Here is a 26,422-nt window from a genome sequence, read left to right on the forward strand (position 1 = left end):
CAGAAAATTAAATTAATACAGATTCTAATGCACAAACTGTGTGAACATATGAAACAAGATAAGATTACTTTATACTTACATATAGGTTCTTTTATGACAATTTCATCCTTGGTCTCAACAAATGGGCCCATTCCTATTATATTTTCAGCAGCAATTCTGAAGAAATAGGCCTTTCCTTGAATCAGACCCTGCACAATGGCATTTTGCCTGGTGACTGTGTAAGAGACTGCAGTCCAGCCTTTGCGATCTGCTTCACGCTTTTCAATAATGTAGTTGGTAACTGCAGAACCACCATCATCATCAGGAGAAAACCAAGTTAACTTGCAGGAATCATTTGTAAGGTTCTCACTGCGGAAGGGTATGCCCACAGGACCAGGTACATCTACCAAGGAAAAAGAAAGAGTGTATTTTAAATTTGATATTTTCTTTGCTTTGGGATCTATAAATTTATAGAGGTCAATAATATTTCAAAGTACTCACCTAATACATCAACAATGATAGCCTTCTTTCTTTCACCTCCTTCATTCTTGGCAGTTAAAGTGTAGATACCTTGATGTCTTCTCATGCATTTCTTTATTACCAGAGCAGAGCTAATTGCTGTGGTTTCAATAACAGCTTCCTCTGGTAAAGGACCATCATCTCTAGACCATGTGATCTGAGGAGCAGGCTTTCCTGATACATAGGCCAGTATGCGGATTACACCACCAGCATGAACAACTATCCTCTCCTTTACACTTGCATCCAAATCAACTTCAGGAATAACTAAAAAGAATGAAAGCATTGTTAGTTTCCTAAAATCCCTTGCACACACAGAAAGTGTGATTTTCAAATAAACACAAAATATGTCGCTGACTTACTTGTTCTGTCTTTAACTTCAATAACTTCAGAAACATCTCCAGGTTCACCAACACCTGCAGCATTTACTGCTCTTACTCTAAACCTGTAAAGTGTATGGTCTTTCAGTCCAGCAACCACTAACTTTGTGCCTCTTACTTCTTTGTCTTTGGCCTGAAATAAAAAAATGAAAAAAGTTTAAAAAGTACCCTACTGTGTATATGCTTTATTGTTCTTTATTTTTGCCTCAAAGCTTTTCCTTCTTTATGCAGTAATACAATTTTATGTGTATTTTCTGAATTCTGAAATGCTGGTTATTTTGTTTTATGATAACAGTTAATCCTGATAGATATGTAATTTGTAGTACAAAAGGTAGCCTGTATAGATGTACAGAAGGGCCAAATGAGGCTAATGTAAAGGACAGTAAGTAATCAAATTAGATTTGTAAGTGTGATGGATTAGCTAATAGTTTACCTTGAAATTTTACAGATTTTTGCATATGTGTCACATGTGATGTGTCACACTAGAAGCAATTCTCCCACGTGAAACCCATGTGAACACGAGAGGAACATACAAACTCCACACTGATGCAGTTTTTGGCCACTTATCAATATCAGTCTGAATTAAAGATTGCTAAATGACAAGACTGTTTTCTTCTCATCCAAGCTAAATAGTACTTGTATCATTGAAAGTTATTATTGATAAGAGAAAAAAACTATTTGAGGTTCGAAAATTGCTCATGGTCATAATATACTGGAACTTCTTATTGTGTCTAAGATATCTTTTGTACAACAGTGTATTAATACTTGTATTTAAATCCCCAAAATTAAAGAAAAGTATTTATGCTTACTTTTTCCCATTCTTCCTTGCCTTCCTCTTTATATTCAACAAAGTATCCAATTATCTTAGATCCACCATCTTTAACTGGTGGAATCCACTCAACATCTACAGTTGACTTGGTCCAATCAGTTACTTTGGGAATTGGAGGGCCAGGAGGAGCTAAAAGAAAACAAAGCAAAAATGTTATTGATCATTTTAGTGTCTATGTAATATAAATATTACAAATTGCATGGTATAGATTACAAACATGATGACAACATACCAATAGGATCTCTAGCAAATACAGGATCTGAAGGTAAACTTGGAGGACCACATCCTGCAGCGTTAATTGCAATTACACGGAACTGGTATTCAGATCCTTCAATCAGGCCTGTCACTTTGTAAGATACACCAAGAGGCATTATTTTGACTGGATCACGGTTCACTCTGTTCCATCTCTTTGCTGTTGTCTCTTTGCGCTCTAGCCAGTAGCCAGTGACAGGTGATCCACCATCATATTCTGGTTCTTCCCAGTTGACAGTCATGGAGTCAATGGTCACGCTGCTAATGGTTGGCTTATCACATTGTCCAGGAACAGCTTTGGAATGAAGATAATTAGTGTTACTTATATCAAAGTAGGATCAGCATTATATAATTATAGAAAATTGCCAGTAATGTTATTTTATACCAACTGTACTTACTGAAAAGGTTTCTTGCTGTTTCTGGTTCACTGTCAAGGGGTTCACCTACACCATATTTATTCTGAGCCATAATGCGGAAAACATAGTCATGACCTTCCAACAGTTTAGGCACAGAGAACAAGCACTCTTTGGCTTCATTGGAGACATGTACCCAAGTCTTTCTATTTGACTCCCGTTTCTCAATGACATAATTAGTGATCTTTGAACCACCATCATCTTTAGGAGGAAGCCAAGACAGAGTCATTCTTTCAGCTGTAATTTCTTCAAACTTGATGGGACCAACAGGTGGTCCAGGACGTCCTAATGAAAAAGAAAGTTTAACATTAACAAAAAAAAAGAAATACAATAAAAAAGTCTCAGCAGGTAGTTTGAAAATGTAAAAACATACCCAAAACATTCAGTCTCATTTCCTTTGAAGCTGTCCCAAGGTTATTTGTAGCAGTTATTGTGTACAAGGCTGTATCCTTCCTGTTGGCCTGCTGGATTAGCAACGTGCAGCTATCTTCAGCTACAATTTTGTTAACATGTTGATCATACTGCACCTCAGTTTTATCATCCGCCTTAAGTGGAGGTGCTTTATGCCAGGTAAGTGTTGGGAATGGACAGCCCTTAATTTTAGCAATGATACTGGTATCTGTTCTTTCCTCAACTTCCATAAATTCATTAAGTTCTATAGCTGGTGCACCTAAAATTGTAATACAAAACAGATTACAAGGCATCACATTTACATTCTATTCAGATTTCAATTTCCAACAGACATTTTTATTCTTATATTGACCCAAGTCTTTTGTTTACTTACATGTCTGATCTTTAACTATAATTGGTCCAATAGTAGAAGATGGTCTGCTTGCACCAGCCTCATTTACAGCCTTGACACGGAATTCATATTCCCCTCCTTCTTTGAGGTCCTCAACTTTGAAAGAAGTTTCTTCAACATCTCGTCTGTTACATTGTTTCCAGGTCTCCTTTTCTTGTCCAGTTGTATCCCAGCTGAGACGTTCAACAATATAATGTGTAACTGGAGCACCTCCATCATTCTTTGGAGGTCTCCATGTCAGAGTGACAGTGTTCTTTGTTACAAGAGCAATTTTGAGCCTTGTGGGAGGTTCAGGAGGATCTGAAATAAAAAAACAATCAAATTAAAACGAAAAAAAAAAAATTTTTAGATAATGACCTAATTTCAGTCTTTTGTTCTTTTTAAAAATCTTTTCAATAAGATAAGCAAACTTACGGATTGGATCTCTTGCCCTTGTCCTTTGAATAGTTGCCACTGGTGGACCTGTGCCAAAGCGATTTTCTGCACGGACACGGAAGAAGTATTCTTGTCCTTCAATTAGATCAGGTACCACAAAGGACTGGCTTCCGCATGCTGGATTTACTTTTGTCCAGGCTTTTCCTTCAACTGTTTTCTTCTCAATAAAGTAGCTCTTGATTCTATCTCCACCATCATTATCAGGAAGCTTCCATGTAAGCCTGCATGTGCTTCTTGTAATATCACTTACTTTGAGGTCTTTAGGAGGTCCTGGCACATCTATAGACACAAATCACAAATATTTAAATTTCTTCCTAATAAATACCTGCAAATAAAAAAAAGAATTTCTGAAAAATTTTTACTTACCAAGAACATTGACTCTAACGTTCACTGTTTTTTGTCCAGCCTTGTTTTTAGCAGTGATTGAGTATCTACCAGAGTGGGTTCTCTTACACTCAGGGATAGTCACTGTTGATGTGGTTTCAGTTGATTGAATCTGAAAATTCAAATACATATTTACAATGCACCATTAATTTAAAGGTTTTTGTTTTTTAATTTTCAGTGAAAAAACGAAAACAAATATCAGCACATGATAGTGATCATACCTGTATATCTTCAGGAACATTGTGAATACCATCCTTAAAAAAAGGGAAAAATAATTACATCTAATCCACTTTACATGTACTATACATTTATTGTACATTAGAATCCCAAGCTACCAACAAAACCACTTATGTTTATGCCATAATGATTTGACACTATTTAACATTTTCATGTGCATCTTGTACTACCAGATTACTCAATTTACAGAAGTGTAAATTGGTATATGGTGTTGGTGCATAGTGATTTGCTGACTAATGCTTTCAAATGTAACTATTAAACAATAGTATACATATTTTCTTCTGTAAGTGTTTATTTTTTTAAATTTATGTGGTTACCTTAATTTCTTTTTTAGCTTCTCCTTCAAATTCCCAAGTAACCTTTGGGACTGGGCGTCCTTTGATGAAGGCAGGTATCTTTATTGTTGAACCAGCACGACATGACAGAAGTTCTTGAGCATTGACATCCACAGTGACATCTGGCTCCTCTGCACAGGTAAGAAAAAACATGTTACACACACAGAAATTTTGAATTTGTCTTTCATGGGTATGAAATTTACATTAAAAAGATTTTACCTTGTAACTCCTTGACAAGTACTTCAGTAGTCCTAGGACTTGGCTCAGACTCTCCTGCTGTATTCACGGCAATAATTCTGAACCTGTATTTCTTCAGTTCTTGAAGATTTGGAACAGTGAATTCACAGGTAGGATGCAACTTGTCTGGTTCATTCACTCTAGTCCAGTCAGATGTGCCCTCATCTTGTAATTCAATAATGTAACCTTTGATTGGACTTCCACCATCTTTGTCAGGTGCCTTCCAGGTAAGAGTAACACTTGACTTAGTTTTGTCCTTAACCTCTGGGCAAGATGGTGCTCCTGGTGGATCTAATAAAGAGAAATGTTTTTTTAAGACTGCTGTATTATAATACTGTACACAAACCTACAGTGGACCAAAAATCTGTCTTAAGAATAAAACACTTGTTGCAGTTTTAGCAAACAGGAATTGTCTTTAGTTATTTTGATTAAAATACAATGTGATGATTTAAATATTTAGTTTTTCACAAACTTTATTTTATTTTATTTTTCTTAAAAAATGTAAGCAATAATTCTATAAAATCCCCCTTTTTGTGTGTGTGTTCAGCCTGCAATGGGTTATTGTCACAGTAGAGGCTACATACAGTATGCACCCTGGGCTTACAAGATTCCAGGTTTCTGTAACCCTTACCAACAATGATTGGCTTTCTGAATGGATGTAACTGACAAATAAATACAAACAATTAGAAATTTGGTAAATATTTTAATTTAAACTTACAGATAGGATCCAGAGCAAAAACTGGGTCAGATGGTTCACTTGGAGGGCCAACACCAGCTGCATTGACAGCCATCACTCTGAACTGGTACTCAACGCCCTCAATGAGTCGGAGAACATTGAACTCAAGGCCTTTGACAGCAGGCTTTGTAACAGGAGCTCTGTTTACACGAGCCCAATAAACACCACCCCTTTCTCTCTTCTCAAGCCAGTAGCCTGTGATTGTGGATCCACCATTGTCCAAAGGTGGCTCCCATGTTACAAGCATGGATGATCTTGTGTGCTCAGCAATCTTTGGTTTCTCTGGTGGACCAGGAAGACCAAATGGATCTTTAATGATTACTTTTTCTGATTCTGCGCCATCACTGATTCCATATTTGTTTTCAGCCCTGATTCTGAACTGGTAAGCACCATTTGTGGTCAATTTCCAAACCTTTAAGAAGAAAATATATATTACCATAATGATTTCAGTTATTTCTGTTTCAGCACTATATTGTAATCATTTTATTTTCTGATTGTAACACTTTTCTCTTACCCCATATCTTCTCTCTATGATGTTATTTGTAATTTCTTCCCATTCAGACTTCTTCTTGCTTGCATCCCTGCTATCCACAATGTAGTTTGTCAACTCACTACCTCCATTATCCTCTGGAGCATCCCATGTAAGGTAACAAGATTCAGCTTTGATGTCAGAAACCTTAACATTACGTGGTGGTGAAGGACGGTCTGTAACAATAACACATTGTGTAAGTTATCTCTGAATACTCAAATGAATAAAATCAATCAATCCAAAATGTCTTATGTTCAGTACACTTACCTAGTACTTCCACATTAATTGAGTGATGGGCAGCTCCAAGGCGGTTAGAAGCACTGATTGTGTAAAGGCCTTTATCTTGTCTGACAGTAGCAGGAATACTGAGCTTTGTCTTTTCATTGGTTCTAGATAGCACCTCTGTGTCAATCAAAAGTGATTCTGTAGGCTTGGCTATAACAACTTCATTTTTAGACCATTCGATTTTAGGCAATGGGAGGCCTGTTACTTCTGCTGGTATTTCAATTGGCTCCCCTTTCTTGACAGTTATTGCATCTCCTTTGAAGTGTTTCAGCAATGTCACAGTTGGAGAAACTAAAATACAGAATGCAAAAAAGTAAATAAAGTGCAGTAATGAAAATTTATCTAGGTCATCAGGTCATGTAGATAGAGTATATACTTCACACAAAAACAACAAACCTTCATCATCTTGAATGACAACATTCAATGGAATCGAAGGATCACTTTCTCCTATCTCATTCACTGCTTTTACGCGGAATTCATACATGTGCAGCTCCACAAGGTTTTCAACTAGTAAAGTAGTGTCCCTGCATAGTTGTCGGTTGACAACGTCAAATTCAGTTGCGTCATGTCTTTTCTTTTCAACAATGTAGCCTTGAATTGGACTTCCACCATCATTACGAGGAGGTTTCCAGGCAAGGGTTACAGAAGTTTTAGTCCTCTCAGTGTAGTGAAATTTCTCTGGAGAAGTAGGTGGACCTAAAATAAATTAAATTAAAAAAGAGAAGTAAATATCAATTAATCATAAGTATAATTTTTCTTTAAATTAAATGTGAATGCATTTAATTTGGAGGAAGATGTTACCTAGTGGATCCACAGCAGCAATAGGTCCTAGTTCAACTGGCGGACCACAGCCATACTTGTTCTTAGCAACAATACGGAACATGTACTCCTGTCCTTCAAGCACACCTACGATGTCACATTTAGATGGGACAGTCTCAATAGGCTGTCTCCATGTGTGCATTTTAGCATCCTTTCTTTCAACAATAAAGCCAGTGATATCACTTCCTCCATCATCTTCAGGATCTGACCAGTTCAACATGATCATCTTTCTTGTGACAACAACAGGTTTTAAATCAAGTATAGGTCCAGGAACATCTTATGAAAAGGAAAAAGCAAAAACACAAATGTTACACATATCCCAGAACACAAAAAGTATGTTTTTTTAATTTATAATACGTACTTTTTTATTTTATTACTTACCCATTATATCCACTCTCGTCCATGCAGATTTGCTTCCACTGCTGTTTGTAGCAGTAATAATGTACTTGCCATGATCTTTCCTGAGAGCATTTTTGATAATAAGCGTGTTTGTTGTTCCAACACTTTCAATGGTAACGCGTTCCGCTTCTATTTCACCTTCCTCTTTGGTCCATTTTACTTCTGGTGAAGGTCTACCAGTTACTAATGCAGGAAGCTTCAGTGTGTCACCAGCTCTAATCTGAACTCCGTTTCTCACGCTGATATCCAGTTCAACAACAGGAGGTTCTGTAAATATAAGCAGACTTAAGCCAACTCATCGTTAAATTTATTTTTAATTTTGGATATACTATAACATTCCAAATGTAGTGTATTAGCTGGAGAACAATTACCTTGAGGATCTCTCACAGTTACAGGTTCTGTTATACCAGGTGCACCTTCACCAGCATTATTTACAGCTATCACACGAATTCTGTAGTCAGCTCCTTCTCGAACTCCACGCACTGTAAGCTTCCGGTCCTTTACCAATTTCTCTGTGCAGCGTGACCAATCGTTTTTGCCTGCCAGGACTTTATCAACGTGGTACCCAATGATTTCACCACCTCCATTGTAAATGGGAGGATCCCATGCAACTTCAATGGAGGATTCCGATGTATCAACAATCCTTGGAATAGGTGGGCCAGGTGGTACTAATGAAAATAACATGAAAATTATTTTAATCTGATTTTCTAAAAATAAAAATGATAAAATATATACAGTACAAACTCATACATTCATGTCATTTTTATATTGCATTAAAGCCAGTTCTACATACATATTGGATCCTGTGCTGTCTTCGGTTCGGATGGAACGCTAAATTTTCCAGGTCCAGCAGCATTTTCAGCGCAAACTCTGAAGATGTAAGTCAATCCTTCCAATAGACCATCAACCCTTGTTTCCAATGCATTGAGAAGACTTCGGTTAACTCTAGCCCAGTGTGTGCTGTTAATTTCACGTCTTTCAATCCAGTAACCCAAGATAGCACTGCCATTGTCTTTAGGTTCATTCCATTTGACAAGCATACTGTTGCTTGTCACATCCTCAACTTCAGGCTTATCGGGGGCCTCAGGTGGTTCTAAGTAAAAAAAATATATTTTTCATTTTTATTTAAGAAAGAAATGTACAGTATAATAGAAAATAAGTTACATTAAAAAATAATATACATTAGCTCACTTCATATTGACTTACCAAATGGATCCTTTGCAAGAAGTGGCTGTGAAACAGATGGTCGTCCAGGGCCAAACCTATTCTCTGCTGTAACACGGAAGACATACTCTTTTCCTTCAATAAGTTTGGTCACAGGATATTTGCATCCCCTGAGAGTTGATGTCACATTAACCCATCCGATTTCAGCCTTGGAATTATCTTTCTTTTCCAAGATATAATTAAGTATCTCACTACCACCATCATCTAGGGGTGGATCCCATTTACATATCACAGAATTTTTCCGAACTTCTTCAAAGATAAAGTTTACTGGGGGCCCAGGAACATCTGAAATCAGCAATATTTAAGAAAAAAAGTTATTTTTCATATCATCCATTTATTCACACACACATTGAAACAAAAAAATTAAGAGTACGTCTGTCTTACCAAGCACATTCACTTCGCATGAGGCAGAGGCAACACCATGATCATTTTCCACTTTGATTGTAAATTTTCCATGGTCCGGCCTAATGGAATCACGCACCATAGCACAGGACTCCCCTTTCCTGCTGTTGTCAACTGTTAGACGCTCAGGCAGGGAAAGATAGAATGGTTCTTCAGGTTCAGCTACTGCATCCTTTTTCCTCCTAATAAACGGCTTGTCAGGTCTCTTCTTTATTTCTTCTGGTCTTATCACTTCATCGTTTCTATACCATGTTATAGTTGGATAAGGTGACCCAGAAATGTTGGCATCAAGTTTGATTTCTGTACCCCGTTTAACATCCAGGCCAGATTGCAGACTTCCACTGAGGAAGACCTTTGGTGGATCTGCAAACAAAGTAATTAAAACTAATTAAATAACAAGCACATGAATTAATAAAATAGCTAAACATATTTTAAAAAGATAAGTAGAAAACATTGATTAATACAATATGTTTTCAGAATGTTGATTCATAATTAATAAGTATGATTTTTTGTTTTGATATCCAAATTATCTTGACTACTCCCCATACCCAGATAATCAATCAAAACCCTATTTGCATGTTGCACTTACCTATAGGATCAGCAGCCTTTACTAGTGGTGTGCTACGTGAAGGATCACTAACACCTGCGGCATTTTCGGCACGTGCACGGAACTGGTATTCCTTGCCTTCTTCCAGGCCCTTTACAGTATAAGATAAAACAGGCACCAGGAACTCATTACACCTTTCAAATTTGTCTCCACCCTTCTCCATTTTCTCCAAAATATAGCCCATAATCTTGCAGCCTCCATCATACATTGGTGGTTTCCAAGTCAGGGTCACTGACTGTGAAGTAGGATCATGGGTTTCAACATCGACTGGTGGATCTGGACGAACTACATGGAAGAAAAAAAGGTGAAAATTACAGTTCAAACTGATTTGTAAAAAATACCATGAAATAATTCTATGAGAAAACTGTTTAAAAAATACATACCCTTTTGATCTTCAGCGATGACAGGGTTACGGATCTCATTGTATTCTCCACCACCAATCTTGTTAACTGCTTTAACTCGGAAGTAGTATTCCCCATTTGGTATCAGATCTTTCACTTGCCAGGATAATTTGTTCTCTCCAGACATGACTGGCACGTAGGTTCTCCTTCCAGCTTCACGACGTTCAAGAACATAATGTAAGATAGGGCTACCACCATCATTATCTGGAGGTTCCCATGAAACCTTGCATGAATGTTTGGTGACTTCACTTGCAGTGATATCCTTGCACTGACCTGGTAGACCTTTACATTAGAAAAATAAAAATAAAAGGTAAAATATAACCAGATATTTTCATTTATGAAAATAAAAAAACAGTAAATGGGAATGTATTAATCCTACCTATAACTTTAACATTGATTGTTCCTGTTGTGGATCCAAGCTTATTCTCAAGGGTAACTGTGTACACACCAGCGTCTGCATGTACACAACTGGTAATTTCAATGAAAGCTGCAGTGTAATCAGACCTCAGACCAAGTCTGTCACTAGGTTTTAGCTCTTTGCCATCCTTATGCCAAGACACAGTAGGCATTGGTACCGCCCTGTAAGGAATGGGAAGACTCATCTTCTCACCCTCTACAACAACAATGTCTTGAGTCTTTAACTCAATAGATGGATTGCCTGGAAAAATAAGAAAGAAAAAATCTTTTAGTATCTTTAAAGTATTTTATAACTTTAATCCATTATAAAGACAGCACAAGAAACAAAAAGGTAACTTACAATCGGGGTCTTTAGCAAAGACATTTTCTGAAATCTCTGAGGGGTCACTGACTCCAACACCATTGACAGCACGAACTCTGAGAACATACTCTTTATCAGGGATGATGCCTTCTTCTGCTTTGAATTTAAGATCTTTCACAGGACGGGAGTTTACTCTCATCCACTTTTCAGTTCCAGCCTCACAGAGCTCTATGTGGTAGCCAAGAATGGGGCTACCACCATTCTTCTCAGGTGGCTTCCAGGCAATTGAAATATGACCTCTGCTTGCATCTGTTACGTGTAGCTCCAAGGGAGGAGATGGTGGACCTATGACATAAACAATAAGGTGTTTTATATATTTAAATATGAATGGATACCCAATCCAGTACATACACTGACATTAACATATCAAGGTATAGTATAAAGGAAGGATAACATACTTGTTGGATCTTCAATTGTAAGAATGTCTGTGGGTTCGCTTGGATGTCCAACACCTGCTTCATTCTCAGCACAGACCTGGAACTGCACCTCTGTTCCCTCAATGACATCTGTGACTTTGTATGTGCAGTCTGGTCCTGATGTTTTTCCTGCTTTCACCCAACGAGTCCCAAGTTTCTCTTTCTTTTCTACGACATATCTATGAGAAAAGTGTTCAAAAATCAATCTCCATTTAGTTTAAGAAAAACTGTGACTTTTCCCACATTTCTTCAAAACGTACAAAATTGGATTGTGAATTTTTAAAAATGTTTTTCTACTTCTCTTTCATTTTTTGCAATTTCTTCAATTTCGCTTTTGTCTTTCACTGTCTAATAAGAAGTGAAGAACATTTAGTTTTAGTAAAAATATTACCTTAAAATTGGTCTACCACCATCATTCTTGGGAGCCTCCCATTTCAGATCAACATGTCTCTTTGTAACATCCACCACTGTAAGAGCATAAGGAGGTCCAGGAGTAGCTGAAGAGATAGAAGATAAAAGAACAATTGACTAAGTGTTGACAAGCACTAGAAGTAAAATGCATAAAAAATAGTGAAGAGGGAAGAGAATTGACTTACTGAATGTGTCTTTGGCAAGAACAGAATCTTCAATTTCACAATAGTCACTCTGTCCAACAGCATTTTCAGCTGCAACACGGAACACGTATAGTGAACCCTCATTGAGTGGACTAACAGTATACTTAATATCCTTTACTGTGGTGTCAACCGCTTGCCAGCCTTTGCGTCTAACATCCCTCTTCTCAACAATGTAGTTGGTGACAGGAGAGCCACCATCTTTTTCTGGAGGTGTCCACTTCAGTTCGGCTGTGTTCTTTGTTACGTTTATAACTTCAAGCCAGCGTGGAGGCGATGGAGGACCTGGGAAAAAGAAACAAGGCATAGGGATTTTATTCCACTTTTATCTTTTTCTAAGATAATTTTCCCCATTCTTATAGAAAGCATAAAACACAAGGATGAGGTTGCTACAGATAAAATGACTTACTTAATCTCTCCTTGCAGAGCACAGGATCACTTGGTTCACTAGGTTCGCTTTCTCCAGCTATGTTCACAGCTCTGACACGGAATGAATATTCTTGCTTTTCCATAAGCCCCTTGAGGAAATGCTCAGTCATAGGAACTCCCTCTGCAACACGGACCCAGTCCTCAGTTCCACTTTTTAGTAGTTCAATAATGTAAGATTCAATCTTTGCTCCACCATCGTGTTCTGGTTTAGTCCACTGCAAGAATGCAGATGTCTTCATAACATCCTTAAGTATTGGCTTTCCAGGAGCCCATGGAGGATCTGGAAAGAAAATGCAAATATAAATTAAATTTTTTATAATTAAAATGTAATTTTTCTAAACTACCAAATTTTTATATGACTCATTTTCAGTAGTCATTATGCTTTTTCATCTCCAATAGCAATGTTTTTCAATTAAATTTGCTAGGACTTGAACATATTTTAATAGTATAGGAAAGATTTCCTGTTTAACTAAATCATTTAAGAGTAAAGTCAATATAGCACACTTTTTACAGTTGATATCCTTACCAATGGGATCTTTAACCAAGATCTGATCTGTTTCTTTGCTTGGTTTTCCAGGGCCAGCAAGATTCTCAGCTAAGACACGGAACTTATACTTCTTCTTAGTTGGTAGACCTTTAACTCTGTAAAACATAAAGAAGTAGTTTTTCGATATGAATAAAATATGTTTTTAAGATTTATGTTATCAGTACATATTCCCACCATCTTTGAATTCCTACCTGAAAGTTGTATCTTTGATAGGTAACTTGTTGCATCTAAGCCATTTATCATTTTCTGGGTCATATCTCTCAACCCAATATCCAGTGATGGGGCTACCACCATCTTCAGCAGGTTCATTCCATGTCAAGGTCACAGAGTCCTTGGCAATATCAGAAGGCTCCAGTCTAGTTGGTGGACCAGGTGGATCTGAGCAAAAGAAAAAAAACTGTAAGTCTCATTTTGAATTATACTCATACATTAAATTAGTAATTAAAGCTTCGTCAATGAAAGCAATGATATTAAAATTATCTTATGTACTTTGAATGTAATGCCATGTATACGCATGAAACATATTTTTAAGTAGTTACATATATTAGTGATTTGATATATTACATTTAAACATATATCCATGACTTACCAAAAGAATACTTAGCAGTAATTGGTACGTGTTGTGCAGGCTCCCCAATGCCATACATATTTTCAGCAAACACTCTGAAGACATACTCCTTAAGAGGCACCAGATTATTGGCTTTATATGTAGTTTCCTTAATAGTGGAGGAGAGTTTATGCCAGACTTCACTGTCTGTGGCTCTCCGTTCAACAATATAATTAGTGACTTTTGATCCACCATCATCTCTTGGAGGATTCCATGTCAGGAAACATGACTCATTTGTAATATCAGTGATATCAAAAGCAGCTGGAGGTCCAGGTTTATCTGTTGGGTAAGAAAACAAATAGTGAAAGGGAAGTATTCAAAAGCACTTCTTATGGTAACTGTGGTATGTCATTTGCATATAAATCAGAAAGAAACAGAAAAGATTAAATACCTAGGATGTTGACCTCAACGGTTGCTGTTGCACGGCCACTGATGTTAACAGCTTCAATGATGTAGGTAGCACTGTCATCTCTCTTTGTTTTAGCAATTGTCAGTATTGAATGACCGGGTTTGGTATCAATGGAAACTCTGTCATCAGGTTTCAGGACAAGGTCAGCCTTTGTCCAGGTAATCTTAGGATCTGGTTTACCCATAACTGTGGCTGGCAAGTCAATCTTTGTCCCAGCTTTTACTGTTAAGCCAGCAAGTAATTTAACATCAAGCATAATCTCTGGAGCCTCTGTTGGATGAAAACAATCCAAAATTAGTTTACATCTTAAAAACACTTAGACTCAATTTAAATATTAAATATAATAAAAAATATAAAATAATATAAAAAATTCAAATGTCACATTTTATACCTTTGGGATCCACAGCTTGGATCTCATCTGTAGGTTTACTGGGTCTGCTAGCACCCAGACGATTCAAAGCTCGTACACGATATGCATACCATTGTCCTTCACTGAGCCCCTTGACTTCATACCTGCATAGGTAAAATATTATGTTTCATAAAAAACAGAATATTACATCACTTTTATAAGCAGTAGTGTACAGTACATATGTTTTAAGTATTTAAAAACCAATATCAGCAAATCATGGCTTTAATGTTAATTAAATTATTTTAACTGTATTACAATGTGTTTATTGAAGATGAACACTCACTTCAGATCTACAACAGGGTCTCCACAGGGCTCCCATTTATCACTACCACGCTGGCACTTGTCAACAATATAGCCCTTGATGGCAGATCCTCCATCATATTTTGGTGGTTCCCATGACAAGAAGATTCCTGAAGCAGACCTATCTCTCCATTTCACATTTTCAGGTGGGTCTGGTACAGCTATGTAATGAAAAGAATGTTTTTTTTGTATTCTGTATGTTTTAGTTATTTACCACTGCATCATTAGGCTTTTAGAAAAAAGTCTCCAAACTTGTTAAGTTTTTAAACTTGAAAGATAGCCATTATCATCAATCTTCAACATAATTGACTTAAAAATCTTGTTGTGTTTAAAATTATACGCATTTGTCATTTCTTTTAAAAAACAAAAAACACTTACTTGCTGGTGATGATACATTCACCGGTTCATCAATGTATGCAGGTTCTCCTGGACCACATTTGTTGCAGGCGAGAACTCTAAAGAGATATTCTTTGCCTTGCATAACATCTGTGACAGTGAACTCTTGGTCTTGTACACCAGTAATAACCTTAAGAGAAGTATTAAAGCATTTAAAATTATAATACCTGTGCTTAGGGTTTGTCAATGTAATTTTATAAAGACATTTAAAGCAAAGGGGAAATACCTTGACCCAAGTCTTGCGATTGACTTCACGTTTTTCTACTTGGTATCCAGTCAATGGGCTTCCACCATCATGCTCTGGAGCTTCCCACATCAAATGCACTGAACTTCTGGTTACTTCAGCAGCTTTCAAATCTCTTGGTGCACTTGGGCAAGCTGAAACCACAATGCACAAAGTCATGTAAACTTAGAAGTTCTTGTTTCTTGTTTATGCATTTTTCATCAAAAAGAAAATGATTTAACATACCAATCACATTCACGTCAATTTCTCCTGAGACTGTTGTTACAGGATTCTCCAACTGCACAGTGTAGATGCCCTTGTCTGGCCTTACACTAGGGGTAATGACCAATTCTGTATAAGACATTTTGGTATCCATTGACACTCGGTCTCCCCTTTCCAAGTCTTTTCCTTCCACAGACCACTTTGCAGTAGGCAGGGGATATCCAGTAATAGGAATACGAATCTTGAGTGGATTAGGAACAATGACTTCCAAGCCATCTTTAAATGCACTTAGGTCCAAAGTAGGTGCCACTAGACAAAATTGAAATAAAGAGAATAATCATCAACGTCATGGTAACTCTCATTTTCAGAACTCCAATTCATATTATATTATTCATATTTAAGGGCATTTAAAATATATGTACCATGTGGATCATCTGCCATAAGAGGTCCTAATACATCAGCAGGATCTGAAACTCCAGCAGCATTCTCTGCAGACACTCTGTAAAGGTACTTCTGTCCATGCTTCAGACCAGTAACCTGTATGGTACATTAGAAAAGTACCAATATTAGTGATGAAAACAATGTTATTATCCATTTGAAAAAATGTTTTTTCTCTGAACAATGAGATCTGTACAGAAATACCTTGTAAGAAAGGTCAGGACAAAGCCTTGCATTGCATCTCAGCCATTTGTCTGTTCCTTCTTCACATTTCTCAATAATATAGCCAGTAATCATGCTTCCTCCATCACTCAAAGGAGTCTCCCACGTAAGCTGAACAGATGACTTTGTCTGGTCAGAATAATTAAAGTTAAGTGGTGGGCTTGGACATTCTGAAAGAGAAAAGAAAAGTTATTCAGAATATTGCAATATCTGAATTTAATTAGTATGTGTGAAATAATACACATACTAAAATATTTCGTTCATAGTAAATTATGTGCTAAATATATGGGTAATGCATTTCTGTCATATTTACCAATAGGATCCATAATCTTCACGGGACTGGAAGCAGCACTTGGTTTTCCAATTCCAGCTTTGTTTTCAGCTCTGACCCGGAAAATGTATTCTTTATTCTCCACAACATCATTAATGGTTGCAATAAGTTCATCTGGTTTTGTCACAAGAGCAGGCTCCCACCTCACCGAAGTCCTGTCACGCAACTCAACGATATATGCTGTAATTTCAGATCCACCATCAAACTCTGGGGGTTCCCAAGTGACTGTAGCCCCAAACTTATTCACATTTCCAACCATTACATTTTGCGGTGCATCAGGAACATCTGAAAGGCAAGCAAAAATGTAATGCTTTAGAGATGAAAGATCCAACCATTTACAAAGCGTTTTATTGATCATAGTTGATAGTATTGCTACTATACATAACTATATGGGACATTAATATAATTATGTTAAACAAATCTGTGGCATGTTAAAATACTTACCAAATTTGTTCTTGGCTTGAACTGGTGTATCTGTTTCCACTGCTTCACCACTGCCTACCCTGTTGCGTGCGCAGACACGGAAGAGATATTCAGCATCCTTTTGAAGTCCAGTAACAGTGTATTCAGGGCTGTCGGCACGATCGGTTGCAAGTGTCCAGGTCTTCCGTTTGATGTCACGCCTTTCCACAACATAGCCTAAGATCTTGCTACCACCATCGCTTTCAGGTTCTTCCCAGGCAAGACTAACTTCCCCATCACTGGTTTCAACCACGTGCAGGTTCTTAACAGGTCCAGGAACATCTGCATTACCCAAAGTATATTATTATATCATACTTATACATCATATATATCAAAAGTCTAGGTGTTCAAGAAAGACTAATTAATTATTTATGCCGCCTTACCAATCACATCCAGATTAATAATTGCTTCTCCCTTTCCATGTTTGTTTTGAATAACAATTTTGTATCGCCCCTGGTCAGACTTCTTAGGATCCTTTAGCCTGTAACTAGTCATATCCGCTGTAGTGTCAATGTTCTGTATTGGCAGGCTGATGTCATCAAAGAACCATTCAGCCTCTGCTCGTGGGTAAGCATCATAGGGAACAGTCATTGTGAAAGACTTTCCAGCATCTGTCACAAGGTTTTGGTCAGTTGTCTTGATAGTTGGCACAGCTATGATAAATGAACAAAAAAAATATAATCAGGTTTGTTTGCAAGTCTCTTCAAGTCACACCAACTTTATGTTGTTTATATAGTAACTTACCTGCAAGTTCAAGCTTAGCTCTGGCGTCTTTGTCTTTGGCAATAATTCTGTATTCTCCCTGGTCTCGAGGCCTGATTTCACAGACTTGTAGCCTGTGTACCTTGCCTTCACTCATCATTTGATATTTGTCACCCTGAACAATGATCATGTTGTTTCTTAGCCATTTAACCTCAACTCTGTCTTTGTTAAGTTCAGCTTCAAAGACAACATCTGATCCAGGGGCATCAAAGACATCCTTTGGTGGTCTGATAATCTCAACAGGGATTTCTGGGGTGAAAAAGGGAATGAATTGAGATTAAGGAAAAAGCAATTTATAGGTTGAAAAAATATTACATAATATATATATAAATATATATAAAAATCTAAATTATGAAAGAGTACCTTCAACAAAGAGCCTAGCCCTTGATCGTCTCTCTTCCACACCACAGGCATATTCACATTCGTCATCTGGCCTGCATTCTTTGATGCAAAGTCTGCAGATGTTGCCTTCTTTTTCAATGTGGTATCTTTCAAAAACACAGAATAAATAGTAAGGAATCCGTTTTTTGAGAGCCAATTCAAACTTTCATTTAAATTTTAGTAAATAGAAAAGACTTACCTTGGTCCTTCCCTAATTTCTCTGCCATTTCTGTACCATTTTACTGTTGCCTTTTCTTTGGAAAGTTGGCATGTGAAGATAGCATCTTCGAATTCAGTGACTGTCTGGTCTTGAAGGTGGCTGGTAAAGTCAGTGGGTGCTTCACTAATAATCAGCTCAGCAACAGCTTTGTCTGTTCCAGCAATTACAGTATACTCTCCCTCGTCGGCTAAGCTGCAGTCTTTCACTATAAGCGTGTGCTTGTTTTTATCTATCTTGTACAAGACACGTTTGTCGAAAGCAATTTCCTGCCCTCCCTTCATCCACTTCAGTGTAACATTTGGTCGGTTGACTTTGCAGATGAAACTGACTGTCTTCTTTTCCTGAGTTTCACAGTCTTCAGGAGGTTCAATGATCCTCAGGTCCTCTTCTGTACAAAGTAAATAAAACCTGTTAGTCTCAATGGTAACAAACATCCCTTGGATTTTAAACAGAAAAACACCCTCAAACAATAAGAAATTCTTTAGAAAACACAATCTTAAATTTACCTTGAACAGTTAATTTTGCAGAGCATTTTGCATGCTCTCCTCTGTGGTTTGTCAATGTGATGGTATAAGTTGCTTGATCTTCCATCTGGGCATCTCTGATTCTCAGTGAGAATACCAGATCTTTCTGGATGATGATGTATTTTGCACTTTCAAATATTGTTTCATCATTTTTCAGCCACTTGGGTTTGGCTCCCTCTGTGTTTACTTCACAGTTAAAGACAATTTCTTGCCCTTCTTTAGCTTGTGTGTCTTTGATAGGTGTTATAATTCTGAGTTTTTCTGCAAAAAGAAGAAAATTGTGAAAATGACAAATAGTGGATAAAACTTGTCATATTTAAAATGTATTATTTAATGTTTTTAAAATCTTTAGGAGTTTTGACTTACTTTAATCAAGGTAAGCACAGAACATAAAATAATTACACTATGAATATATAAATTATATGGATGATTAGTGCAAAGTTCACATTAGAAAAAGTAAAAAACAAATCTTACCAATTACTGTCAGGTCTGCTGATGCTCTTGAAGTACCAATTGAAGCAACAAATGTTCCTTCATCACCAGGAATGCAATTCTTTACAACAAGAACTCTCCTTTTGCCATCAGAGATAATATCATATTTATCTCCAGCTTCAATCTCCTTGTCACCTCTGAGCCATTTCACTTCATATGTGTCCTTGGATACTGAACAGACAAATTCAGCTTTGTCCCCTTCAAGTACTTCTTGGTTCTGAGGTCTGGCAATAAATTCTGCTGCGAGTTCTGAAAAAGTTAAAAAAGACAGAGAGTACAGATAATTATGTTTCTTTAAAACAACTAATTGTCAGTAAATTGGTGTTCTTGATGGCTCTAGCTTCACCTACCATTAACTTTGAGTGTTGCTGATGTCCGTGAACTTGGCAGTCTGCAGTTATATTCTCCTGCATCACTCATGCAGATACCTTGAATAATGAGTATCCTTCTTTTACCGTCAGTTATCTGGTCATGTCTCCCACCTTCAGGCAGTTCAGTGTCACCTTTATACCATCTGACTTCTGCACTGGGTTTAGAGACCTCACAGATCATTTTGATGCTGTCTGTTTCAGTGCCCTCAACATTTGATAGGTTCTTTGTAAAGACAGCTTCTTCTTCTGCAAGGGGAAGATGATTAAAAAGATAGTTAGGTACCTTTTGACCTACAGTACTGACAAAAATTGAAATGGAATTTCCTTGTCTGTCTCTTTTTTCTGTCACTAGAAAGTAATATTTTTCATAAGGTTCAGCTTAGTTAAATCTAGGGTTTAGTTGTTTAGCATGTAAGCATAAAAGAGAATTGTATGTAAAGAGGAAACAGTTTCAAATAAGATATTCGGTGACATTTATTTTCATAGCCAAGACTCTGGCTTTTTTAACATTTTCTGAGACCTCTTTAGAAATATTTTAAAATTCTCTTACCTATGACAGTAAGCATTCCAGAGGTCTTGGCAGTCCTTGCATCACATTCATATTCAGCTTCATCATCAAAGACTGACTTGCTGATTATAAGAATACGCTGGACACCTTTAGAAATGATTTCATACTTCTTGCCTTTTCTGATTTCACTGCCATCCTTGAACCAGCGAACCTGATTGCAAAGAGAAAAAGAAAAAAATGTTATTAGACTAGAGAAATGTTGCACAATAAAAAAGCATTTAATAACAGAGTAATAAAATGGGTATAGGACGAAGATTCAGTTTTACCTTGATACTATTCTACTGTACTGTATATCCAGCAATTACTATTATTTGCTAGTTTATAAATTAAGTAATTTGATATTGAAGCTCTCTTCATCGTTCCAGAGAATCATCCTGGACCTTTACCAGAACTAATGAAAGCACAATTGTCTAAACAATTTACTAACCTTTGCACTTTCACGGGACACTTCACATTCAAATTTGGCTGATTCCTTTTCTTTAACCTCAACATCATGGAGAGGCTTTGTGAACTCAACATGTGGAGCTGCAAAAACAATCACATTTTAAAAAACATGTCCTGAAGTAATTAATATCTTTTTCACAAGTAATTAAATACTGATGTCTTTTTGTATTAGAATTCACTTACGCTCAACGTTTAGGAAAGCAGAAGTCTTAAAATCCTTGGCATCGCAGGTATATGTTTTAGAATCATCAAGGGTACAGCTGTGAATGATAAGTCTTCTGACTCTGCCCTCCGCAACCATCTCATATTTCTTTGTTTTGTGAATTTCTTGACCATCTCTAAACCACCTGACCTCAGCATTTTCCCTGGACACTTCACACTCCAGTATAGCAGTGGCCTCTTCTTCAACAGTTTGATCTTCAAGAGGCTTTGTAAATTCAACTGGTGGCTCTGAACAGTAAAATCAAGATAATGCTTGAATATGTGCACATTTCCATAGATTAGATGTAGATAATTGTATAGATGTACTGAATAGATAGACTGTATTTTAACACAGTTGTCCATTTCCATACTATTCGTCTGCATGATTATGTTAACATTCTAACAAACAAAAGTTTAAAATTATTTATTAGAAAAATGACATACAAGCAGAACTATTACATTGACAAAGTAAATCATGATGAAACTAGTTAATGTCAGGTATTTCATTCACTATAAAATAGATATTATCCCAATTTTTCAATTTTTCTAAGTTAACAAAGCACCCTTGGTTGACACAATAAACCTAACCATGAAATGGCACAATAAAATAGGTTACCTACCTTTAACAATGAGGTTAGCCTGTATTTTGAAGTCCTTGGCTGTCAGTTTAACTTCACCAGCCTCACCTAACTTTACATCCCTGAGGGTAAGTGTGTGAACTCTTCCTTCAGCACGAGTGACAATCTACACAAAGCATAGTAAAACAAGGTTTATTTAGACCACTTCAATAATGGATAGCAACACTTTTAACATCAATGTAACCTTAATAACGAAAAGAAATCTTGTGGTAATGAAAGCCCCAAAGACCATGTACTGTAATTATTGAGCTCTCAGAAATAATACTGAAACACTGCTCCCCATTACCAAATTCTGCCTGTTCTGCCTATAACTACAGTATAACTAATTCATTAAGTACAATTAAAAAAACATTTGTTAACTGCATCTACAGTATAAAGCAAGGATCTATTTAATGTTAATTTAAAATAAATACTCTAGAAAGTCACACCGAAGTTGGCAAGTGAATTAACTAATTTAACACATGGAATAAACACGGTATTTCTGCAACTCTGTAGAAGTTACAAAATTAAGGCACATGCGGATATATTCTATTATCCACTCCAATGTTGATATATAATTCCAGGTTTCAGTTGTTATTTTTATATTTGTTTTTATTGTTAAATAGATAGTTAAATAATATTTTAATGAAAAAACATGACTGATGAACTTCACTTTTAGGCTGCAATGTGCAGCATACTGGATTCATGTTTATGTGTTAAAAAACTTGATTTTTAAAAATAAATGTCAGCAAGTGCATCAAGCTTCTCACAAAACTCACCTACAGTACTTATATAAAGAAACAGGAAGAATTCTAAGTGTTAAATGTTATTATTTTATATTAAAAGTTTTCTGAAATTTGAAATGAATTCTATTAAATAATTTTGGATTAATGTACAGCTTACTGTTTTAAATGATTGCTGTCAAATAACTCAGCTTGACCCCTGCCCTCAAAGCACGGACGCAAGCACTTGAAGTGGTTAAAAATAACCCTGTAGGAACGCTTGCAGGGCAGAATAACGCACCATGTTATCTCAAAACCCAGATCAAATGCCTGAAATGGAATTTTAATCCTTTGAGGACCTTATATGCAGAAAACACTTAAGTGACAAATGGTTTCAAGGATATTTAATTATATAAAAATAAATTAATTTTTACAGAAATAAAACTAAATGTATATTTATATTGTTAAAGGTAACACAATAAACCTAAAATGAAGTAAGCCAAATAAGATTTATTGATTCATCTTAAACATTGAAACATCCAAAACAATAACCACTTCAAATGCAAAGGTGTAAACTGCATGCTTGTTATTTGTTAACAACTACATAACTACATGGTAAGTTGAACACATTTACTACTCCACTCATTCTCATAATGTTATTATTAACAATATTAATTATATTACTTACTCTGTCACTTGGTTCCAGTTTCTTATCTCCAAGGAACCATTCCACTGCAATGCCTTCATAGGAAAGTTCACAGTCGAAGGTAGCAGTCTCTCCAGCAGTAACTGTAACATCCCTTAGGGGCCTGAGCAGGCCAATTACACGAGCTTTGGATGGAGGAGAAGACATGATTAGATCTCCTCAAGTCCCAGTAGAATGTTAATCCTGCATATCTTCATTTCACAGTCCCCTCAAGAAGTGGGCCACTGCACTGGAGCTTCACGAGCCTCCTCAACTACTGGGAACTCACACAAGGAGTATCTGTTCACTGGGGACCCTCTATTTGCATATTCAATTTCCTGAAGATGAATATGGTCAGCAGCAGAAGTTAAAGGCATCTGCTACTCCACCAATCACACATGGCCCACTCTAGATAAGGCTTGTGGCTTCCAAAATAGCCTGGGGACCTGATTGGGGGACATCAATTGGCACCCAAACTTGGCTATCTGTTGCTGTCAATCAGCCTATTGGCATTTTCCAAAAATGTTGGGTTGGCTGCTACTCAACTATTTGCAAAAATGCAGACACATCATATACAGAGGTTACGTTTCATAACACTGGTTTGCGCAATTATATAATTCAAACCAATTCTCTTTAGAGATGAGGGATACGAAATGTACACTTTTAGCAAAACATCTGGAAATGTTGTATTTACATGCTTTTATTCACCTCTTTAACATCCAGTTAACAAGTTAGTTCAGAGAGATAATATGTTCTTTGGAACACTGGGCAACCACATGATACTTTAAAAAACTTCTAATGGATTAATACAAACACTTTCAAACTGCTTCAAAGATTTTAACCTAGTTAACTTAAGATTTATTGCTCATTTTTAAATAATGCAAAACAAGTGAATAAAAGTAAAAGCAGCTTCTGAGCTTGATACTTTATTGTATCTTAATGCAAACAAATAAGTTAAACAAAAACATTTTCAAAAGCATTCCCTTCTGTGTTTATATTTGTGTACTCCCTTTCTACAGATTTAGGCAGTGGTGTTTATTAAACAAAAGCTCTCTTTTATGTTTGTATATTCTTTCATGGAACACATTTAATGAAAAGAGAAATAATACCATTGTAAAGTTCTGTAAAGTTCCATATTTTCTTACCTTTTACTCTAAGATGAGCACTAGATTTAGCATTGGCAGCCTGAAAGTCTACTCCACCAGCTTGATCCATGCGTACATTGTACAAGATGAGCATATGTTTTGTCCCCTCTTCCTTAATTTCACAATCCTTTGAGCAAAATAAATGTATTTTAGAATTATTAGAAAGATTACAAACTAATACAAATAATTCCAACCATTATTCACAAAAATAGTTTCTATTTTATAAACCAGTCACTGATGACTTTTACAATAATATTGTGTTCAATCACAATTGACAAGTTCATTTATCCTCCCTCCTTTTGCTTTGTAACCGGAATTCCTGAATTCCTGAAGTGTTTCATGAATTAAGGAAAGGTACTAACTTTACTAAATTTAAATTATTTCATTGTATAATATTGAAATTAAAATGATCTAGTCCCACAACAAGAAAATCAAATATTGTGTAATGATGAATTAAAAAAATGTGTCAGCCTTACAGGTGATTGAAGAAGAGGGTCCCCTTTAAGCTTCCAGTTGCCATGAACATCTTCCTCAGAAATTTCTGTCTCAAAGCGAGCAGTTTCTGTTTCTGTAACTTCAACACTATATAGAGGACGCACAATCTTAATGTCACGCTCTGTATAGAAAAGAGGAGAATAAAAAGATCAAGATTAAATGTCAAATTAATAATTTTACTAAGAAATAACTGCTTTAATTAATAAATATATATATACTGTAGTCAACTAATGAAGAAATAAGAAATCCAAACCTTCAATGTTGAGTTTAGCAGTGGTCTTGTCTGAGCCACAGTCGCAGGTATATTCACCAATGTCTGCCTTCAGTGCTCTTTTGACAACAAGGATTCTCTTCTTTCCATCAGCTTTAATCTGGACATTCTTTGATGGAGTGATTTCTTTGCCATCTTTAAACCATTTAACTGGAGCAGCTGCCTTGCTAACTTCACACTGCAAAACGACTTCATCTTTTTCTACTGCTGTGTAGTCTTGCAATTTTGTAATGAAGTATGGCTCACCCTCTGTAAATATCAAGGGGAAAATAACTCTCAACTGATTTAAAGTTTTACATCATATGTATTACATTTCCAAAAACAAGATATGGCTGACTTTTCTATTAACTACCATTTTATAAATATTAATTGAACTTATATTGATATATATATATTTAATTCTTTATATGTATTTAGAAAAATATACTGAATATATGATTTTATATTAGATAATTTATATTTAATTGAAATTACGTTTCTATATATAAGCATAATATTTCAGACAGTGCAGTTAAAGCTCACTTTTAAAGTTTCTGATATATATAGGAAAAAAATACATACCGAGGACAGTGAGTTTAGCCTCTGAGCTTTTGCCCATTGCCTCCACTTTAATGAGGGATGTGTCATCAATGGACACCTCCTTAAAGGCAAGTGTGTGGACCTTGCCTTCATCTGTCATATGTATGACTTTGCTGGGATGTAGACGTGTGTCATTCTTATACCAAGTAACTTGGATCTTCTCATGTGAAAGCTCAACACTGAATTCTGCAGTCTCACGCTCCTTTACTGTGACATCTTTGATAGGCTTGATAAATTCAAGACGGATTCCTAAAATGTTATGAGAAAGGATGAAAATGAAATTGTAGTTTCATTCAATTACTCTTTAAATGGCAGAATACACAAATAAAACCATGCAGAGTAAAATCTCAATTGCAGTTTACCTTGGATTATTAATTTCCCACTTGTTCTTTTATCTTCAGCTTCAAACATGTACTTTGCTTCATCTTCAAATGCAACAGATTTTATAACAAGAGAATGCCTCTTCCCTTCTGCAATAATTTCAAATTTATCATCCGCCTTCACCTCCTGAGTGCCTTTAAGCCAGCGGAAACTTTTGGGTTCCCTGGAGACCTCACACTCGAACCTAGCTTCATCTTTCTCATATACTTTCACATCACTGAGAGGAGTGATAAAGGTGAGTGGAAGCTCTGTATTTTAAAAACAACAATGAAAATAATAATAAAAATTCTGATCATAAGACTGAAAATAGCTTAGAAACATGCTAAAAAGGAATAAGAAAAGCACCTTTAACTTTAAGATTGGCTGCACACTTAGCATTGGCTGCCTGGAAAGATACTTCTCCAGACTGGGGTATTTTGCAGTTGTACAAGGTCAAGATATGTTTGGCACCGTCTTCAATAATCTCAACATCCTGTGAATGCACATACAAGATATGGAGATAAATAAAGCATGCAGCTTGACCACAAACAATAGACAATTTTGAAAAAGAAAATAGCAGCTTC

General features: G+C 36.3%; 1 protein-coding gene across 1 annotated transcript in view; it reads right to left on the reverse strand.

The window, feature by feature from the left end:
* Positions 1 to 26,422, reverse strand: part of LOC148821919 (titin-like) — a 169,369-nt gene that overhangs the window by 61,169 nt on the left and 81,778 nt on the right. The window contains exons 102-163 of the mRNA XM_088929988.1: positions 26,205 to 26,331; positions 25,841 to 26,107; positions 25,461 to 25,727; positions 24,882 to 25,148; positions 24,610 to 24,749; positions 24,134 to 24,260; positions 22,992 to 23,134; positions 21,585 to 21,708; positions 20,947 to 21,213; positions 20,747 to 20,844; positions 20,302 to 20,470; positions 19,731 to 19,997; positions 19,363 to 19,629; positions 18,871 to 19,149; positions 18,344 to 18,752; positions 18,127 to 18,251; positions 17,746 to 18,012; positions 17,385 to 17,654; positions 16,984 to 17,283; positions 16,522 to 16,824; positions 16,191 to 16,378; positions 15,971 to 16,085; positions 15,573 to 15,857; positions 15,330 to 15,481; positions 15,086 to 15,233; positions 14,691 to 14,868; positions 14,390 to 14,511; positions 13,981 to 14,268; positions 13,572 to 13,868; positions 13,174 to 13,360; positions 12,962 to 13,077; positions 12,416 to 12,715; positions 11,992 to 12,291; positions 11,787 to 11,892; positions 11,378 to 11,574; positions 10,959 to 11,264; positions 10,581 to 10,859; positions 10,184 to 10,483; positions 9,783 to 10,085; positions 9,176 to 9,556; positions 8,774 to 9,076; positions 8,361 to 8,660; positions 7,939 to 8,235; positions 7,550 to 7,834; positions 7,151 to 7,444; positions 6,746 to 7,045; positions 6,332 to 6,640; positions 6,050 to 6,240; positions 5,518 to 5,947; positions 4,782 to 5,090; positions 4,545 to 4,693; positions 4,212 to 4,244; positions 3,973 to 4,102; positions 3,586 to 3,885; positions 3,154 to 3,471; positions 2,743 to 3,039; positions 2,355 to 2,654; positions 1,937 to 2,251; positions 1,685 to 1,833; positions 858 to 1,008; positions 481 to 762; positions 80 to 382 (exon numbers count right to left, since the gene is read on the reverse strand). Coding sequence (XP_088786114.1) covers positions 80 to 382; positions 481 to 762; positions 858 to 1,008; positions 1,685 to 1,833; positions 1,937 to 2,251; positions 2,355 to 2,654; positions 2,743 to 3,039; positions 3,154 to 3,471; positions 3,586 to 3,885; positions 3,973 to 4,102; positions 4,212 to 4,244; positions 4,545 to 4,693; positions 4,782 to 5,090; positions 5,518 to 5,947; positions 6,050 to 6,240; positions 6,332 to 6,640; positions 6,746 to 7,045; positions 7,151 to 7,444; positions 7,550 to 7,834; positions 7,939 to 8,235; positions 8,361 to 8,660; positions 8,774 to 9,076; positions 9,176 to 9,556; positions 9,783 to 10,085; positions 10,184 to 10,483; positions 10,581 to 10,859; positions 10,959 to 11,264; positions 11,378 to 11,574; positions 11,787 to 11,892; positions 11,992 to 12,291; positions 12,416 to 12,715; positions 12,962 to 13,077; positions 13,174 to 13,360; positions 13,572 to 13,868; positions 13,981 to 14,268; positions 14,390 to 14,511; positions 14,691 to 14,868; positions 15,086 to 15,233; positions 15,330 to 15,481; positions 15,573 to 15,857; positions 15,971 to 16,085; positions 16,191 to 16,378; positions 16,522 to 16,824; positions 16,984 to 17,283; positions 17,385 to 17,654; positions 17,746 to 18,012; positions 18,127 to 18,251; positions 18,344 to 18,752; positions 18,871 to 19,149; positions 19,363 to 19,629; positions 19,731 to 19,997; positions 20,302 to 20,470; positions 20,747 to 20,844; positions 20,947 to 21,213; positions 21,585 to 21,708; positions 22,992 to 23,134; positions 24,134 to 24,260; positions 24,610 to 24,749; positions 24,882 to 25,148; positions 25,461 to 25,727; positions 25,841 to 26,107; positions 26,205 to 26,331 — 14,776 coding nt within the window. The remainder of the gene's footprint in view (positions 1 to 79; positions 383 to 480; positions 763 to 857; positions 1,009 to 1,684; positions 1,834 to 1,936; positions 2,252 to 2,354; positions 2,655 to 2,742; positions 3,040 to 3,153; positions 3,472 to 3,585; positions 3,886 to 3,972; positions 4,103 to 4,211; positions 4,245 to 4,544; positions 4,694 to 4,781; positions 5,091 to 5,517; positions 5,948 to 6,049; positions 6,241 to 6,331; positions 6,641 to 6,745; positions 7,046 to 7,150; positions 7,445 to 7,549; positions 7,835 to 7,938; positions 8,236 to 8,360; positions 8,661 to 8,773; positions 9,077 to 9,175; positions 9,557 to 9,782; positions 10,086 to 10,183; positions 10,484 to 10,580; positions 10,860 to 10,958; positions 11,265 to 11,377; positions 11,575 to 11,786; positions 11,893 to 11,991; positions 12,292 to 12,415; positions 12,716 to 12,961; positions 13,078 to 13,173; positions 13,361 to 13,571; positions 13,869 to 13,980; positions 14,269 to 14,389; positions 14,512 to 14,690; positions 14,869 to 15,085; positions 15,234 to 15,329; positions 15,482 to 15,572; positions 15,858 to 15,970; positions 16,086 to 16,190; positions 16,379 to 16,521; positions 16,825 to 16,983; positions 17,284 to 17,384; positions 17,655 to 17,745; positions 18,013 to 18,126; positions 18,252 to 18,343; positions 18,753 to 18,870; positions 19,150 to 19,362; positions 19,630 to 19,730; positions 19,998 to 20,301; positions 20,471 to 20,746; positions 20,845 to 20,946; positions 21,214 to 21,584; positions 21,709 to 22,991; positions 23,135 to 24,133; positions 24,261 to 24,609; positions 24,750 to 24,881; positions 25,149 to 25,460; positions 25,728 to 25,840; positions 26,108 to 26,204; positions 26,332 to 26,422) is intronic.

The sequence above is a fragment of the Atractosteus spatula genome, chromosome 13, assembly GCF_055471065.1.
Source record: "Atractosteus spatula isolate fAtrSpa1 chromosome 13, fAtrSpa1.hap1, whole genome shotgun sequence".
NCBI lineage: Eukaryota > Metazoa > Chordata > Actinopteri > Semionotiformes > Lepisosteidae > Atractosteus > Atractosteus spatula.